Source organism: Mizuhopecten yessoensis, unplaced genomic scaffold, assembly GCF_002113885.1.
Source record: "Mizuhopecten yessoensis strain PY_sf001 unplaced genomic scaffold, ASM211388v2 scaffold8381, whole genome shotgun sequence".
In the NCBI taxonomy this organism is placed as follows: Eukaryota; Metazoa; Mollusca; class Bivalvia; order Pectinida; family Pectinidae; genus Mizuhopecten; species Mizuhopecten yessoensis.
This window is the reverse complement of record NW_018407519.1, coordinates 757,506-775,911: the sequence shown is the minus strand read 5'-3', so window position 1 is coordinate 775,911 and position 18,406 is coordinate 757,506. Positions and strand designations below refer to the sequence as shown.

At 37.1% G+C, this 18,406-nt stretch overlaps 1 protein-coding gene across 1 annotated transcript in view; it reads left to right on the top strand.

The window, feature by feature from the left end:
* Positions 1-18,406, top strand: part of LOC110455800 (inaD-like protein) — a 35,857-nt gene continuing 17,451 nt past the window's right edge. The window contains exons 1-3 of the mRNA XM_021506181.1: positions 1-98; positions 3,608-3,677; positions 5,741-6,269. Coding sequence (XP_021361856.1) covers positions 3,662-3,677; positions 5,741-6,269 — 545 coding nt within the window. The 5' untranslated portion in view covers positions 1-98; positions 3,608-3,661. The remainder of the gene's footprint in view (positions 99-3,607; positions 3,678-5,740; positions 6,270-18,406) is intronic.

The window sequence follows — 18,406 nt, the reverse complement described above, 5'->3', positions numbered from 1 at the left end:
TTATTGAGATTTTTTTTATTGAAACTTGAGTTTATTGCTGACCAGTTTGACTTGGGCGAAATAGGACTCTAAGGTTTAAAGACAATTTTGAGGTGTTGGTAAGTACTTGATTGAAATTAATATATGTGACAATCAGATAATTTGGATTTTTTCTTGCTGAAGTCGTCAAGAAGTAGAAACGGTAACAATATCAGTGACTAACGCTAAGGTAGGTCCTAAGTCGCGATTTGTGTCACAGGAATCGTCCATCAATCGACCTCTCAGGACACACTGAAGGCCTTTTGTTTTCCTACTATGTCAAATAATTTATTATTATCATTTATATACAATAACAAAGTTTGTAGCGTAAACTATTTGTGAACGAATCTGTAAAATACCGCACATTCCTGGACAAGGTGAGCTGCCTCAGGTGTCTTCGTGGGCGGGGCCCTCAACAGGTGGATACCCTTTTCAAAAATATGATTTCTCAAAAAACAGAGTTCAATGATTTTTTCATGCCACTTTACCTCAATTTACGATACTTATTCTGCATTTAGAAAGCATGACTTCTTCGGTTTTCGGAACAGCTTTGCAAACGATGGGTTGTTTCCCCTGGTTAGCACAGAGTCTTGTTTACATATTTGTAAGAATGGTTGACATCAGTTTGAAGTTCTCATAGTTAGGATGTTAGTTCAGATACGTTCAGAAGACCATTATGTTGAAATGTAACCCCTTATTTAACACAAAAATACCCCAATTTGTATATTAATTGATCTTCCAACCAATGTCAATGGGAACAGCAAAATTAAATAGGAAACTAGAATTTTTCGTCACTTTTCAAAAACAAACTAAATTCTTTCTGTCGAAAACTTTCCTCTCTCCATCTAAACCCTCCACTGACATTAATCTTCGAATTGATGAAATTGATCTACTCAAGAATATTGACAATATTAACAATTTGAGTAATATGCAAGCACAGGGTCTGAGTGTCACATTTAAACAAGCGTCATGATATAAAGTAGTAATATTCCAGACATATTCCTTGTCTGCTACACTATTCCCCCTCCAAGAATCTTGTCCCAAGACATGAAATGGGTCCTCCCTATGTAAAACTGACTATACAAGGTAATTAACCCAGGGCCGTCACAAGCCACGATGCTGCTACCAAATGTAACCTGTGAGCATGCATCCATCGCCACCGATCATGCTCAACGTTTCCCTCTACTAGTGAGCGGATCCCAGGGTTAACCGCATGACTGGAAAAGCTAGCTTGCCAGTAAGGCAGCTAGTATTTCTCCCTCATGATGTTCCTTTGTTGCTACATTTTTTTTTATACTTTTAACCGTTCATAGTGAGCTTAGTGACAAATCAAATAATCAAGTCTTTTGAAAGGTTTGAATATAACGTTAGTGCAGGCAAATTCGCCATGCACCCAAATTCGCCACCCTATGGCGAAAATGCCATATGACGTCATAATACATAAGATGTGACGTAAATAACGTCACCCATAATGTTCAACACTGTTAAAGCCTTCAAACATTTTGACAAGAAGAGGTGTAAGAAGGGAAAAGTTATTTTAATAATCAAAACGGTTATGAAATATCTTGTAACGCAAAGAATCATATTTTTTGGTTAAAAATTTGGTCTGTGCGATGGACATCTCGTCAACTAAACTCATTAATCTGAGGCCTGTTGGTTGTAACTTAGTTTCAATGTATTACATACAAATTGAAAATACCCATATCTCAATGCTAATTGCAGTAAGTGGTCGACTGAGCCGTCAATGGAAGTAAATTGTTTTTCTATACAAGTCAGTGTACATGTACTTGGTACATATCATGAAACAATCAACCAGTATATTTTATAAAATATTTTTGCATCTAACAAATTCAGCCATCTTACAAAACACTTTAATTAAAAATACCATCTAGAAATTTGCTAGATTTATATTTAAAAAGAATTTCGGTCGGCCTGAAAGTACAAGTATGTACTGTTTGCTGTACAATCGCTAATGATTACGTCAAGAGACCTAAATTACCTAAACCTGATTTTTACATGAAAAAGAAAGTACATATTTACAACACCTCGGTGCCAGGCTCTCTTGAATAAGTTTTCAAAACCAAAAAATCGTTTTAATTTCTCAGATGTTTTCCGTTGACGATCGGAGATATAGATTCTACATGTGACAAATTATCCAAAAGTTGGGGGGGGTGTCCGTCCCCCATCTTATGAAAACCCTGGAGCCTCTCATCCCGGCGGACTCAACAGATTTTTTAAAATTTTGGGCACCGATTTGGAAGTTTAGATTTGTTCAGGATTGAGTCTTTATTGCGATGCATGTAAATTGACCTCATCTCAGCCGATCAGCCATCTTACTCAAACAGCATTAACTAGTTTCTTCAAGTTATCGAAAATTAACTATCACAGCCAAGAAAAGCCATTTATTTCAATATTAATCATTGTTACACAAACACATTTGAAGCTGTTTGTATCAATACGACTTGTGTAACGTAAACATACAAAATTTTACTTTTAAACACTTACATTACTTGCAAATTAGTGAAATGTTTGAAGGTGGCGAAACTGCCTGCACCTTTGAGCAAAACCACGGAAGGCCTGATGACATTGCTGCGTGATGTCATTCAGGCGGTTTTACAACAATGTTTATTTATAGGAATTTCAGTCAAATCTTCTTCTGTACTGGTGCTCGTTACCATTTTGATACATGTGTATTTGATTAAATTATTAACAGAAACCTTTACTAATGTGACGAATTTGCCTTCACTGATGTTAGCTGCTGAATGTTTTATGTTGTAAAGCATTCACTGTTTGAAAACATTCTTTCAGAGTAAACTGAAAAAGAAAAGGATTTAATACAGTGTCAAATGATGCTGTCAATTACCCCGGTAGCTTTATTATTTGTAAGAGCCTGGTTTATGATTAAATGGTTGTTCAATTTTTGGTTAATATGTATTATGAGAGAAGGCTTTAATAAGTTAGAATAACTTGTGAATTTACCTTTGCAATATTCATTGATAAGAAGTATGTTCGCAAGTGAAATCTGTAAAGCATTTACAAATTTAGTAATTTACATGTCCATTGTATAGCCTCTACCTTGTATAAAAACGTTCTCAGCTCAGAATAGCATATCAAGTTTTAATACAAAGAACTTTACTGTATAACATATGCAAATTTTCTAATTATAAACTCTCCAGTGCTTTCTGTGGCACATGCTATGTGCTATCGGAGTAATCAGGGGACCAGTCATGACATAAAGCTAGATTTGATGGGAATTTATTAAAAAATTAATACATTTCAATTTAATTCCTTTGTATTATTTCCTCGAGAAAATGTTACATTAAAAGTAAAAAGGGGAGATAATCCATGGCAAAAGTTCCTAGGCCATGCTGCATATACACTGTATGCACTAATCCAACCGCTTTGGGCTGCTAACAACTGTTTTTACACTACATAATGTATAAACTTCAAGGTTGAATAAAGGTGATGAGAGCTTTATAGAATGTTTGGTGATGTGGATATCTCCTGTTAAGGAACCTGAAATCAGGTTGTGATATGCTGAACTACTCATGGTACAGATACTTAATATGATTGTGTTGCTGTTTTGCAGGTCCATGCTATCCTCGAGAGACTACTTGACATCGAAGTAATGTACATGTAAAAGATGTCGCTTGTATCAGGTAAGGGGATGTCCTTTTTGCTGAAATTTATTTCTGTGTACAAATACACGCAAAAATGTTTAAGTCCATCTGCTCAGCTGGATATGTGTTTGTTCCACCTCGGATGAAATTGTAAACCATGCAAATTGATATAGTGATGTTAAATATAAAACATCAAATTGTTTTGTGACCTTGTCATTACACATGATGTGTATGTTCTATTACTGTCATGTGTGTGTGAAAAAATAGTTTGGAAGCAATTAAGGGCTATAAGGTAAATTAAGGGCTATTAGGTAATTTAAGGGCTATCAGGTAAATTAAGGGCTATCCGGTAATTTAAGGGCTATCAGGTAAATTAAGGGCTATCAGGTAAATTAACAATTCACCTTTGTCCTTAACATACTTTCAAGATCACGAACAAATGTATGTCAGATGTTTTAAAAGCTTTGTCTTCTCATGACATTTCAAGAACCACAGTAAATGCAGTCATGATATTAGGAGCTTACCTTGCAAGATTATTCAAATAAATGACCTTGATGATCATAAATGATATTCAAGGTCACTGAGGTCATTTATAGACAAATGTGGTGTATGAATTACCACACAGTCTCTACATAGAGAACAGCTCTTAGGTCCCAAAATCAGTTTCAATGTGGAGGAAAATCAATCATGTGTTGTCTGTTAGATATCGGGATATAAATCCATATGTCGCATCCATATTGTCTGTGCGGTCAGCAGTCTAAGGGAGATTAGCATTTTAATTGTAATACTTTGCCTGTGGCTTTCATGCATGGGTGAATACATTGTAGGGCTATAGGCTAGGGCTGTCCAAATAAATGACTTTGATGGATATTGAAGTTGACAGAGGTCAAATGTGTTTAAAACTTTTAATGATTAAGACACTGAGTCCTACATTAACTTCACTTTGCCTTTAGCTTCAACGTAAACATTATAGGGATGTTCACATAAGTGACTATGAACGACATTCAAGATTACAGGAATAGATTTAGTTTTATTTATTTACCAACAACTATGAAACAACTTTTTCCAAGAACCCTTATTCCTTAAGTAAGAATGGTTGGTCTTCATTTAGCTTGCAGGAGTAAAGGGCTGTTCAAACTCAAGTATGTTCCAAATGAAATATAAAAACAAATTTACCTGCCATGCATGTTGATTGGTTTTCAAAGGTTGCAGCATTAGAGATAATTGACCAACACCATTAACAAATGAATGGTACAAACCCACATGTACCTCTTGTTGTGCCAGGTGGAAATTCCTCAATCAATGTGTCAGGGACTGTTTTCTTTTCATTCATTAAGGAATAATTTAATTCATGTGCATGAACCTGAGTTCAGTTGTGTTCAGCACAGTCAAATTCATAGACTTTTCAGCTGAAAGGTCATAGGTCAAAGTTATTGTTGAAAATAGATTATAATTTTCAGTTTTGTTCTCTTAGATCAATGAAATTCATAGTTCATACAGAGCTTTTATTGTTGAAAGCTATTGCCTGTTGGAATTGCTTTCAGGTCAAAGGTAAAAATATAAATAACTTTAGCATCCTTACATGTACATGTCAATAAGACTCAGTGCTTTCTTAGAATTGCTTTTAAGGTTAAAAGGTCAAGGTCAAGGTCAATTCGACTACTAATCGAACGTTAATTTAAGCATAATAACTTTGTTCTCTGGATTCAATTCATTTTCAACTTCTTACAGGGTTTCCTTGCCCAAAGCAGTTCCTTGAGACTCGTGTGTAGGCCAAAGCCATTCAGCAGTGTTTTCTCAAAGGTTTAAAAAAGTGGATGGGGTTTGCGTGGGGGATATGTTGTGGTATACAGAAATAATTTCAGAAGTTAGTGGTAGATTTTCATTTTTTTTTTACTCTAGAGACATTTATAACTAGATTAGTTTTGAGTACACAGTTTTAAATAGGTAAAACAAAATGAAAATCACAATTGTGTATTATAAATATTATTAGAAAAAGTTGAATGTCCTGAAGTATCACATCTGTGATTGGTAATCCCAAAGTGTCAAAGTGATCTAGAAGGCATGTCAGTTGACCACGTTTATTCTTGGTTTAATTACAGATAGCGAGCAAGCGTCCGGGTACCTGGAGCACCTACAGGCCCGTCTTTGGGAGCAGGGAGATCACTCTCAAGATGATGACATCACCTCTATCATGGCCATGCTGGACAGTCCTTTGTTCAGACAGCTTCTCACACTCCAGGAGTCGCTTACGGAACTGAAACAGGTCACAAACACATATCCAGTGAATGATGAGACCTTTGAGATCTCTTTGACAGGGGAGCTAATCTTAAACATGCCGCCAGACAGCATCAACAGCAGTAACCACCATGATCAGCCTTTCAGTGAAAGTACAGCAGATGGATCAACCCTTAACTACACTGAGAACCCCATTGTGACTCCGGCATACAACATTGAGTTCCAGAGGGCGCTAGAGAGGGCTTCTCAGGGTCGTCAGATAGAAATCATCAAACTGTTTAAACCCGAGAACAGCAGCCTTGGGTTCAGTGTTGTGGGACCTAAGAGGATGGAGAACCAGGTGGATATGGGAATCTACGTTCAGGAGATCCAGCCTGTAGGCATTGCTGCAAGGTAGGTGTTTGTTGTTCTTAAGATTTGTAAACCTTTTCTGGTCAGGCTGTCATAATATACAGAAAACCAACACTGTATAACACGAACTGCTTGTGGATACTTTCCTCTGTGGTATGAACCTATTGAGATTGTTTTTTTCCTGTGATACAAAACATGTTACATCTCAGGAGGGCTGATTGTCAATGTATTGAGTAAGGGTCTCAGTGTCCCTCTGTTATAACAGAATTATACAGGACTTTTGTTCGTTGTGGATACCAAAGTTTAGAGCATAACTTCCTTGTTATAACACCTATTTCACCAAACTTGGTATTATTAGTCCCCTACCGGTGAAACCGGGGGGACTATAGTTTTCCCCTCCGTCTGTCTGTCTGTCTGTCCGTCCGTCTGTCCGTCCGTCCGTCTGTCTGTCTGTCTGTCTGTCCGTCTGTCCGAAGAGGTTTGTCAGCACTCTAGAGCCTTCATTCTTTCATGGATTTTAAACAAACTTTACACACATGTAAAGAATTAAAATATCTTCAACAAGTTCAAGTTTCAAGGTCATCGGATCAAGGTCAAGGTCACTATTACTATAAATAAAAAAACTTTGTCAGCACTCTAGCGTCTTCATTCTTTCTTGGTTTTTAATCAAACTTCACACAGTCATAAAGAATTGAAATATCTTCGACAAGTTTGAGTTGGACAGGTTCGAGTTTTAAGGTCAAATGGTCAAGGTCACAGTTACTATAAATAGAAAATTTTATTTAACATTCTTCCTTGCCTGTTTATCAAACTTCACACACTTGTAAAGATACCTTTACATTCAACAAATAAGATTTCTTAGTATTTTTATTCCCTTACCGGTGAAACTGGGTGGGGGTGGCAGGGGGGGAGAAGAAAACAAGAATACCTAAAGTTTTCCTCGCTGTCTGTCCTAAGAAGTTTGTCAGCACTCTTACGCCGTCATTCTTTCCTAGTTTTTAATCAAACTTCACATTATTGTAAAGAATTTAAATATCTTGGACAATTTCAAGGTAATCGGGGCAAGACAAGGTCACTATTACTATTTTAGAAAATCTTTGTCAGCACTCTAGTGCCTCATTCTTTCATGGATTTTAGTCAAACTTCACATTATTGTAAAAAATTTCAATATATTGGACAAGTTCAAGCTTCAAGGTCCTCGGATCTAGGTTGAGGTCACTGTTGTATCTTAATAGATTGCGGGGGCCGGTAGGGGACATGTATTGCTTCAGCAATACTCAGTATGCTTGTTTACCTGGTATTTCATTTGGTATTATTTACCTGGTATGTCACTTGGGATCATGGAGTGTCACATGCTGGAATCAGGTCTTGTCACCCTGCTTTATATACCATTATGGCCTTTTTTTTTTTTACCAAATTTTTAGCCCATCATCATCAGATGGTTGGCTATTCAAATTGCATTTGTCTATGGCATGTCCATCCTTAAACAATTCTTGTTATATATATCGCTGTATATGTGCAGATCTTTCTCGAATTTCCCCCTCTTGGTCTCTAGTTGTGCATGTGTCATTTTGAGACTGATCAAAAAGCAAGATTGGTCTGTAGATGGCATTTTTCATTTTAGGACTTACCAGAAAAAAACAATATGGCTTCCAAGCAGCCATCTTGGATTTGAAAGTTCAAGATGGTCAAAACTATTTCTCAAGAAGTACTGAACAGATCTTTTTCAAATTTCATGTGTTGTAGTCTTAGAATTTAAAATAAACATTAACACACTATAGACCATAGTCCATGTGATATAAAATTCTGATAGACTTACTGAAATTTTGATAGAGCAAACATGGAACAAGAACATTTTACTTAAATATTTAGTGATTAATAGCATTAAAATCAGAAAATTTGTGTATACATAATGATAATTAAGGGAAAGGATTTTACTGAACGCTTTTTACCAAAGGACTATATTCATCTTTGAATCATAAAGGCATAGGAAATAACTCCATAGACAATGGTCTGTGAAGAAAATGACGATTCCAATACACCTACAGCGCTTTTCATGGTGATTATCTATGGGTCTACAGTTATGTTTGAACACTGATGTAGGTTCCAGATGGTTCATAGTTATCTATTGCTGTTTCTCGGAAAGTGCTTGAAGCATCAGTTAAATATGGCCGTCACCATTTCTCCAGAAATACTTGACAGATCTTTTTATGTGCATTTTGCTTGGTCCGTAGTGCATGCTTCATTTTGAGGCTGATTTGAAAAACAAGATGGCTGTCAGGTTGCCATCTTTGATTTTAAGAGTTCAAATTCGTTATTGCTGTTTCTCAGATATAAACAATGATCTCACTTTGATAGGACACTATCAAACCCAGCTGTATGAAACTTTAATAAAAAATTACCCCCAATATGTATTTACTGCTGACAAGCTTAAGACTATTAATCAAACAGATGAGAGAAAAGATGAGAAATAAAAAGAAAAGATCAAGATCTTATGATGGTGGGCACGAAGATCCCTCTCTGATATGTTGTTTCATGATTGGCATTTTGATTTAAGTTGGCTTGTCAATTTCTCTTTCTGTCTACCACATCTTACTCCAGAAATCACAGAACAATAAATTAGTATGATGAATACAATATATGGTGAATATGTTGTGACAACCTCTAGAGGCCCTGTTAAATAATTGGTGAGCAATATCGGCCCCTTTGGGCCTCATCTACACCCTCCTAAGTAATTATGGACCATACATATCAGATGACCCTTAGTAGAATGTGGTTACATTTTCTCAGCTGGTCACTAATCAATATATACCTAGTTTTGTCCAGTAATGGACATACACTTAACACAGACCAATATCACAGCCATTAGCTGCGTCTAAATGAAGATGGGTGGACAGACACTTAAAGTTAACATACACCAATATCACAGTCATTAGCTGCGTCTAAATGAAGATGGGTGGACATACACTTAACACAGACCAATATCACAGTCATTAGCTGCGTCTAAATGAAGATGGACGGACAGACACTACAGACCTCAAGCTAGATAGATATTGATGTTGAATGTTTTCTTGTATAGAGTTTCAAGTACTTAACTTCTGTTTGGATATAACTGTAGCCCAGTCAGGCCAGGACATTTCCGGTGACCAAATAGCTCAAACAGTTATAGAGCAATAGAACAACAATCTGAGGTCCAGTGTTCAAATCCCGGTGTAGCCACGCTGATTTTTTCTATCAGAACACTGTTGTTGATTATACTTTGTTGATTATACTTTGTTTATTTCATCTGTATTATTATTTCTCAATAGGCTCACAAGGTATGACTTTCTTTTGAGAATTGATTTGTCAAAGCTGCAGTCCTGTTGGGGATAAAAATGTTTTCAATTCTTACTGTGTACCAGGAAATTTTCGCTGCCATTTAATTTTGGCTTTTTTCGCCCTCCCTTATGAGAGAAATTTATCTTTACAGCTAATATATGTTAACAGTAAAGTCAGTATAATAAACGTAGCAATTAAATGTGAGGGCGAAATTAACACTGGGCGAAAATTGATTTCCTGGGCGACTGGTGAAAGTCTGACTGGGCGATGTTAACCAACATACATTAGTTACAGGTTTTAGCAATGGTACGGGGGTCCTTAATCAGGATTTTGTTTTTTGGTTTACCTCCTTCTCTATTCAGACCACAATTTAATAATTTGGACCAAGATCCAACTCCCGCTGTCGATTATATGTATGATTTGAACACGAGATAACCAGGGAATCATGGGGCTGTACAACCTTATGGGTACCCATGTCTTCAATATCTAGCTATCAGTCTATATATGCTTCAATGAACTCACATTTGATGAAGAATAGATACTTCAATAAAATAAACTTAAAACAAGCTGTCGCCAATCTAAGGTGGTGTCATTTTGTACAACAAAGCAAACGTCCAATGTTGATGTCCTGGTTTGATTGTAAATCGATAGAATTTCTCAACAAAACAGAACAAGAGGCCATCCAACTTGCAAAGTTTTGACATTCTGCTTATCTTCACCTACAACTGAATGTATTTTGAAAACTAAGCTGACCATGCTTGGTGTTGTATTGGCAAATGTACTCGGAAACTGACAATGCTTATATTATGGCGCCAATTTTACCAGCCAGCGTCAAATTTCCCGTTCTCTTGTTTCCGACACTGGCCTGTCCCCTGATGCAGATACAGGATACCTCCATGACCCCTATTTTAACTCTGGAATATTTCCTATGTATCAGTTTATTGTAATCCTATAGTCTAGTAACAGCAGAGTAAACAAAGAGGCAGTCTAACATTGGGTAAACCTGTAGAACTGCTCCTGATTGACACATTTTATCAGTGCCAACATTGTGTCCCCTTACTTTTATGAAAATGCTGAATATTGTAGGTGTTGCAGAAAACAGTTAAATCATACTCACAAAATTAGAATCAATCAATTTCTGTTATTAAAATGACTGCAAATATAGGGCATCACTTTGATTAATCAAAAGCCAATTAATACACCCATAGTTTAACTGTGACCTTTCCTATCCTTGTGGTAAACCCTAAAAATAGTCCTAGAGCAAAATCACAATTGTTGCTTTTCTTTTTTCGTTTCTTTTCTTTTCTTTTATTGGCATTTTCCTGGCATATTTCATTATCATTTTTTTTTTTTTTTTTGATAACTAATTTGAGTTACATAAGCGTGATAACTAACAAACCCATTGTTGAGAAACCTGTATGGATTGCTTCACATATGGTAAGCTACCTATACTACAGATGGCGTACCAACACTGCCCATGACCTCAGATATAAGACCAGCCGATAATGATATCGTCAAATAAGTCTAGCCATCATGTCATCTTTCTTTGATATTTTAACAAACTTGTCTAAATTATAGGAGAAAATTATTGGGTTGGGGATATTTTGTCTTCTTGGTTATAATAAAAAGTCTGGTACTTGCTCAGCCTAATTGTACCGAAACTGAGTTATTGAATCCTCAGGTGGAACATTTCTTTTTCAAATTACTGTATATGAATTATCCGCTTATGAATGAAAAGGATATACAGAATGCAATATTTGATTAACTGATTGGAACAAAACCTTGAGAATAGTCTATTACATGTAGTCATGAGGGATGAGAAAATTAAGCCCCAGCGTGTATTATATTTAGTTCTTTTCTATAACATATACCTCTTACCCTCATTTTGTCATGAAGGAAAGCTGTACGCTAGAGCCATTTTGTTTAATAATTTGTTGTTGTTGGTAATGTGATTTCAACAGCCAATTTTGTTTTGGTGATTATCAAAACGATAATTTAAAGTCTCAACAAAATGATGTCACGTTACAGAACCTAGGCTGACAATGACTGAACATTTTGAACTTAAGCAATTTGTTTTTATGCTCATCCTTGTAAAGAAAAAAAGTTCTGGAACTGAATGTCACTGAGTGCATCTGTGTGGGATTGAGTTAATTAGGGCCCCTATTGTCTGTCTATCAAATTTTGTTCCTGGCTGATAACTTATTATCTTGGTATTTATTGACCGATTTACATGAAACTTGGTCAAGTTGTTCTGTTCACAAAAATACACACTGAGGTAAAAAGTAAAGGTCAAAGGTCAAGGTCAAATTTTGTATCTTTTCACTGATGAACATTTTGTTATGACATGATGAAGCAAAGTTGATTAAAATTAAACAACGAGTCATTTGACCAAAGGTCAAGTTCATCGTGTCAGAGGTCTAGGTCATACGTCAAGGTCAAATTTTGTAGCTTGTTACTAAGGCCATTTTTTTTTAGTCTGTTTAGGGTTGCATTGGCAAAAAAACAAGGGTAGGTAGGTCTTATTTTTTTATTTTTTTTTTGTACATTGTATGTTTTTGGTCATGCGATTATGACCCTACTATTGTATGTAAAACAAAGAATTACATAAACAACGTTTATTTGGAGGCAAATTGTGCTCCATATGATAACATTTAGCACTAATACGGAGCTGGAATACATTTTGAAAGGCAAGGAACCTTCTAAAAATCGAAAACCAGCGGTTTTTTTTTTTTTTTTTTTAAAAATCATCAAAAAGTTTTGGGTCGGGGGTAAAAAGCTAGGGTCAGTAACCCTAAACAGACACCTTTTTTTGGCCTAGTGAGCATTTTATGACATTATGAAGCAAAGTTGGTCAGAATTAAACAAAGAGACACACGGAGGTAAAAAGTCAAGGTCAAGGTTATTAGGTTTAAAGGTCAAGGTCAATTTTTGCATCTTTTCACTGATGAACATTTTGTTATGACATGATGAAGCAAAGTTGATCAGAATTCAACAAGGAGTCAACTGACCAAAGGTCAAGGTCATCGTGTCAGAGGTCAAGGCCAAATTTTATATCTTTTCACTGGTGAATATTTTGTTATGACATTATGAAGCAAAGTTGGTCGGAATTTAACAAAGAGTCAACTGACTTAAGGTCAAAGGTCAATGTCAAAGTTAGTATCTTTTCACTGGTGAACATTTTGTTAGGACACTTTGAAGCAATGTTGGTTGGAATTAAACAAGGCGTCAACTGACTAAAGGTCAAGGTCACTGGGTCAAAGGTCAAGGTCAAATTTTGTATCTTTTCACTGAGCAAAGTTGTTCAGAACTTAACATGGAGTCAACTGACCAAAGGTCCAGGTTACAAAGGTTCAAGGTCAATGTCAAGTTTTGTATTTTTTACTGATGAACATTTTTTTTTATATTTTGAAGCAAAGTTGGTCGGAATTAAAGAATAAGTCAACTGACCAAAGATCAGGGTCACTAGAATAAAGGTCAAGGTCATTTTGGTCCAAAGGTCAAAGACAAAGTGGATCTCTGACTTTGACCCTGGTTCTTGATGGGGGAGGTATTTAAGGTGATATAAAACAAATCAAAGCTAAAAAATGAGTATTGCACCGGTATTTACATTTCTGTTAGCCCAGCAAATATGGAGGTGGAAGGAAACAAGACTCACATCATAGTACATGTAACATGTATATTTTGCTTCCTTGCGATTCTTTTTGAAGTCCAAATGTCAAACGTCAAGCTCAGATGGGCAGATTGCTTCTTGATGATTATGGGGGTAATATTGCCATAAGACGGGGCCCTTACTGACCTGTCAGTGTTCTAGTTTTGACAATGTTTGCATCAATTTTCGTTTCTTGCCCAAGTGATCGCAGTTAATTAAGTAAATAACAATGGTGTCATTTTGAGATTGAAATACTAAGGCTGAAGAAAGAAATACACACTGTTTTTTTTTAAAGTAGTCATATATGATTCATGATTACTCAGTGGTCCGGATATGGAAAATTAACAACAATTTATTGAAATTGAATTGTAGGTTATTTTCTATGTATTTCTTTTTCTATGTACATATATTGGGGAAAAAAAGAAATGAGGAACAGTCACTGAGAAAAGAAAGGAAAATGAATTTGTAGAATGCATAGAATAGTGACTGAATACTTATGGCACCTCACCGTAGGTCTTTAGAATATTTCCAAGATTCTAAAAACCTATTTTACCCAGTAACAGCTGTCTCCAAAGATTTATTGTGTAGATCTTTCTTCCGTTAGATTTTTCCATCATGAATTAAATCCATTGACTAGTTCCTGCTAAGATGCCTTCACTGTGTTATTTAAAAAAAAAAAATCAATATCTGTAGTGGCTAATTTGTATGCTAGTTACCTCCCCTTCGCCACGGCTGGGTATTGTCCCTATTTTGACAGGTGGCAGTGGTATTCGGATCAATAGATTCTATCCTCATTGAGGAGCCATGATTACAGAAAGTGTGCCGCTATATAGCTGTGTGGTGAAATGCTTCCATTACACCACTGTACTTCTCCTCACCAACAAGCTAAAGCTTGTTTCACCGGTTTGGTATGAATTATTGAGTGTTCAATAAAACTACATGTACATGGGTTTTGGTGGAGCTTTGCAAATGAAGCCAACGTTTAATGTGTGTAATAAAATTATGGAAGAAAAGCCAATCATTGTTGTTTATAGGGCTGATAACTTAGGCCATCTGGTGAAAACAGGTCTGATACACTCCGGTGCTAGACTGTGATATTGGACAGTCTGATAGATATGTAATGGAAAGAGATATACACGGGCTATTGTAGTGTATTGATCTGGTGGAAATGCTGCCTTATACAGTAGAAGCCTTATGTGTTGGTGTTGAGCACACATATGTACACATTGGCACACGTGCCACACTGGCTTGGCAATCACACTGGGTCATAGCGAGTTGTATAGTCATCCCCAAGGGCTCACAGGATCACCAGCCTCAGAATCAACGCCTGTCTGTCACTGTAAGGTTTTGGGGTCCGGTGTCAATGGCTGCTCATTCCTATAAGGCCTGGTGGTCTTGTTTTAGTCATCAACAGTATGTTATCCTGAACTGTGTCAGTGTGTAGAATATATATCCAGGCTGCAGAACATAGCCTAGGGACTTTAGTCCGGAATTTCTGTTTCCGGACGTCAGTATTTGCAGGTTTGGAGCCAGAGTTTGGCACCCAGAGTGTGAGAATTGATACTGTTGTGACACTACAGTGCTGGAAGGGGGAGGATGATTGGGGTACAGGAGGAAACTAGCAGGATATTATCCTAGTAACACTCATCTCGTCTGTCTCACCAATCAACACCTCCTATAATATACACTTTTTCTTCCCCACTCAGAATGACCAGGTCATTATCAGGAAAGACATCCATTCATTAAGCCGAAGGTAGATAGCTGGTGTGGTTATGGATATTTCCTGACTATATTAAAATTCAGCAGAAAAATCAAACAGTTCGTCACTGAGAAACGTGATCTGGTCACATCAAGTATACTGAGCGTAATTGGTAATTTATTGAATATATATAACAGTGCATGAGGATTAACGTCTGAAGAACTATTAACGTGTTATTTTGATGTGATAATATTAGAATGAAGACAAACCTTTCTAATATTAAACCATCTCAAAATGATGTTAACTGCACACAGCAGGATATGATGAACATTTGTATTAAGTGAAGGATGCTGTTTTTCACTAAAAATCTGGTTCTAATGTGCTGCTAATGACTGCGATCAGAGCAAATCACAGGACAAATGACATTCTGGGACAACGGCCACAGGTATTGTAATTATAAGCTCCAGTAGTGGCGAATGTGGCGATGAGGAGCGTCATCTCATGTTGAAGTAGCATCATCTAGTGTTAGACAAGTTCACAAGTTGTGCCAATATTTGACTTGACCACATGACAATGATGATTACTTCCTGGTGCATTTGGATCAACTGACCAGTGGCATCACCTAGTGTCATTCTCCACGACCAAGTGACCCTTGCACATTGTCCCTGTATGTGTGTTACGTAGTTACACAGCTCATGCCGTGATGGTGCGGTTAGTGAAATCCTAGTACTACTAAAAACCAACACGTCCACGTAGGGTCAGATCTCTCCAGGTGTTCAATATATAGATAGCCTCAAACATCACTTAATGAATAAGTTAAAATTGTTTGATCTAGTTGAACGTGGGATAAACGCACAAGGTTCCTTGCTGTTCATGTAGCCCTGCTGTTTGTACAGACTCTCTTGGTGTGGAAAACAATGAGTGTGCAAAACCTTGACAAGTTCAACCTACTGATGGACGTTACGGATGTCGTACAAATTGAGCATTCGTGTTGATGAGGAAGGCCATACCAGTGTACAGTCTACGTAAAGGAGGTGTTGTATAGTTTCCTTGGTAAAAAGCTTACACAGAACTGTTGATGTGTTAGTGTTATTAGGACTGTATTGCCTAACACTCAGTTGACCAATCTTCTTTATCATCAGACAGAATCTATCTTCAACATCATACAGAGGCCTGCCCTGACTATAAGGCACTGATCACTGCTCTAACAGTACAACTTGGAACTTTTTCTTTACAATATCAGTAAGAGGTTTATTTTACCACTATTGTCCTAAAGTGTTTTCATGTGGAATGTTTTAGAATATTAAAATCGTCCTTGCAGCAGCAGCAGCCCTAGGATTGACACCACAGGAGGCTGTGTTGACTGCTATTGCACAATATCTGCACCGTCTATAGAATCGTAGTGTGTTGAGTATATCAGCTTTCCTTGTGTATACAAGCATGTTAGCTTAGGCAGATACAAGTTCAATGTGTTAGAAAGTTCCTATACATGTCAAAATAGAAACACAGCGATATACAACCAATCAACGAATTATCTTAACTTTTAATCGAAAAATATCATACTTTTTATCCTCCATTGTATAAATATTGAGATACAATAACCGGAACCTAACAGCTTGTACAACAATAACAGTTGGCTGGAGGGCGGTGCTTACCTGTGGCTACCTGTTGGTACTGAAGTTACATAGAGTAGTACTACTTGGCTACCTGCAATTGGCCAACAGTGCCTGTCAAAAGGCTTGGCTCAGACAAAATAGCCTTTAAAGTTTTCTCATTAGAGATGCTCAGCAGACTTGGGCTAACAAGTTTGGGAGAATGAAGCTGGTACTCTCTAAATTTGAGGTACAGGTTGCAGAAATAAAGGAAGTGTTCTGTAAATTTGCAGAATAAGTGTAGGAGGATGAAGTTTGTACATTTTTGTAACAATAGGCAAAATATGAAAGTTCTCTGCAAATTCTTGTAACAAGTACATAGTTTGCAAAGTGTAAATTTGTGTATCTCATGGTAGAATATGAAGGCCGTGTTATACAAAGTTTTGCATTTAGCGGCAGAATATGAACGCAGTACTCTGTAAAGTCGTGTATCTAGTGACAGAGTATGAAGGCGCTGCTCTCTAAAGGCATGCTACAAGTGTAGGACTAGGAAGGCAGTGCTCTATAATTTTGTGCAACAAGTGGCAGAGTATGTAAGAAGTGCTTTATTTATTCATGTAACAAGCATTGGAGTATGGTGTTGATGCTTTATACACTTAGCATCAATTTGTTAGATGGAACAACTCATTTCAAAGATTCATCTTTAAAATACTGATACCACTGTCTTGAGACTTGTGTGCGTGTAAATTTCTTGTGGATATTACATTGGATTAACTCAACTCGCCTACCTGTAGGTGCGTGGCCATTGGATTTACTCAACTCGCCTACCTGTAGGGGCGTGGCCGTTGGATTTACTCAACTCGCCTACCTGTAGGGGCGTGGCCGTTGGATTTACTCAACTCGCCTACCTGTAGGGGCGTGGCCGTTGGATTTACTCAACTCGCCTACCTGTAGGGGCGTGGCTGTTGGATTTACTCAACTCACCTACCTGTAGGGCGAGGCCATGGAACTTATATGAAGCCCTGCATTAATAATGATCATGTAAGTCTTAGATGTTGTGTGCTCTATAAGTGCCAAAAGAAACTTTACAGCCTATACAGAAATGATTAATTCTGTGCAGGTGAAACTTTGGGGTGGGGGGATATTTCTAAACTATCAGTTTGAAAAGCGACCCTGGCGCAGGTTGCCTATTTCCCGCATGTTACAGAGGGCTGGAGTTCTGACGTTAAACGACGTCAGACCGACATTAAAAAAGTTGATAAAACGTGAGAATAATTCGGACTACGACAATGGGGGAAATGTCAGTTGTAATGCTTGTTTGGGCATTAACTAATTTTTGTCGATAAATCATTGTTTGATAATAATGTATTACATGTATATACAGATTTTGGGCCTGTGCCTCAAGGTCATGACAAGAGGTTAAAGGTCAAATGTAATGCTTATCTGGGCTTTAACTCCTGAATGGCTCTGTATTTATCCCAAGGTCAGGCCTAGGTCACAAACATAATTCATTGGTCACTGGTGGTCCTACAGTTAAGGTATACATGGTTGAAGCATTGTTCTTTCCCGGGTCTTATACCTTTGAAACTGCTTCACTATTGTTTTATGTAACTTTATAGATGGATATAAGGCTCTTTGGTGTATCATGTGTAACTCTAATTTCCATACCCTCTAGGTCAAGGTCACAAATTCGGTCCACGTTCAATGGTATCCATAACAATTAGACAGCAGAACGTATCTTTCTGTAAGTTTGTAGATGGTTGCATAATATGATGGGACAGTGTGCCACGTATATCTCTGCCGTGTTCCTTATAGACACAATGTCAAAGGAGAAAGTTTAAACCCTATGTAAATGCTTGCCACGCCATACTACAGCCTTATCAAAAGTTATTTTATGTTATCTGAGCATTTGAGCATAGTC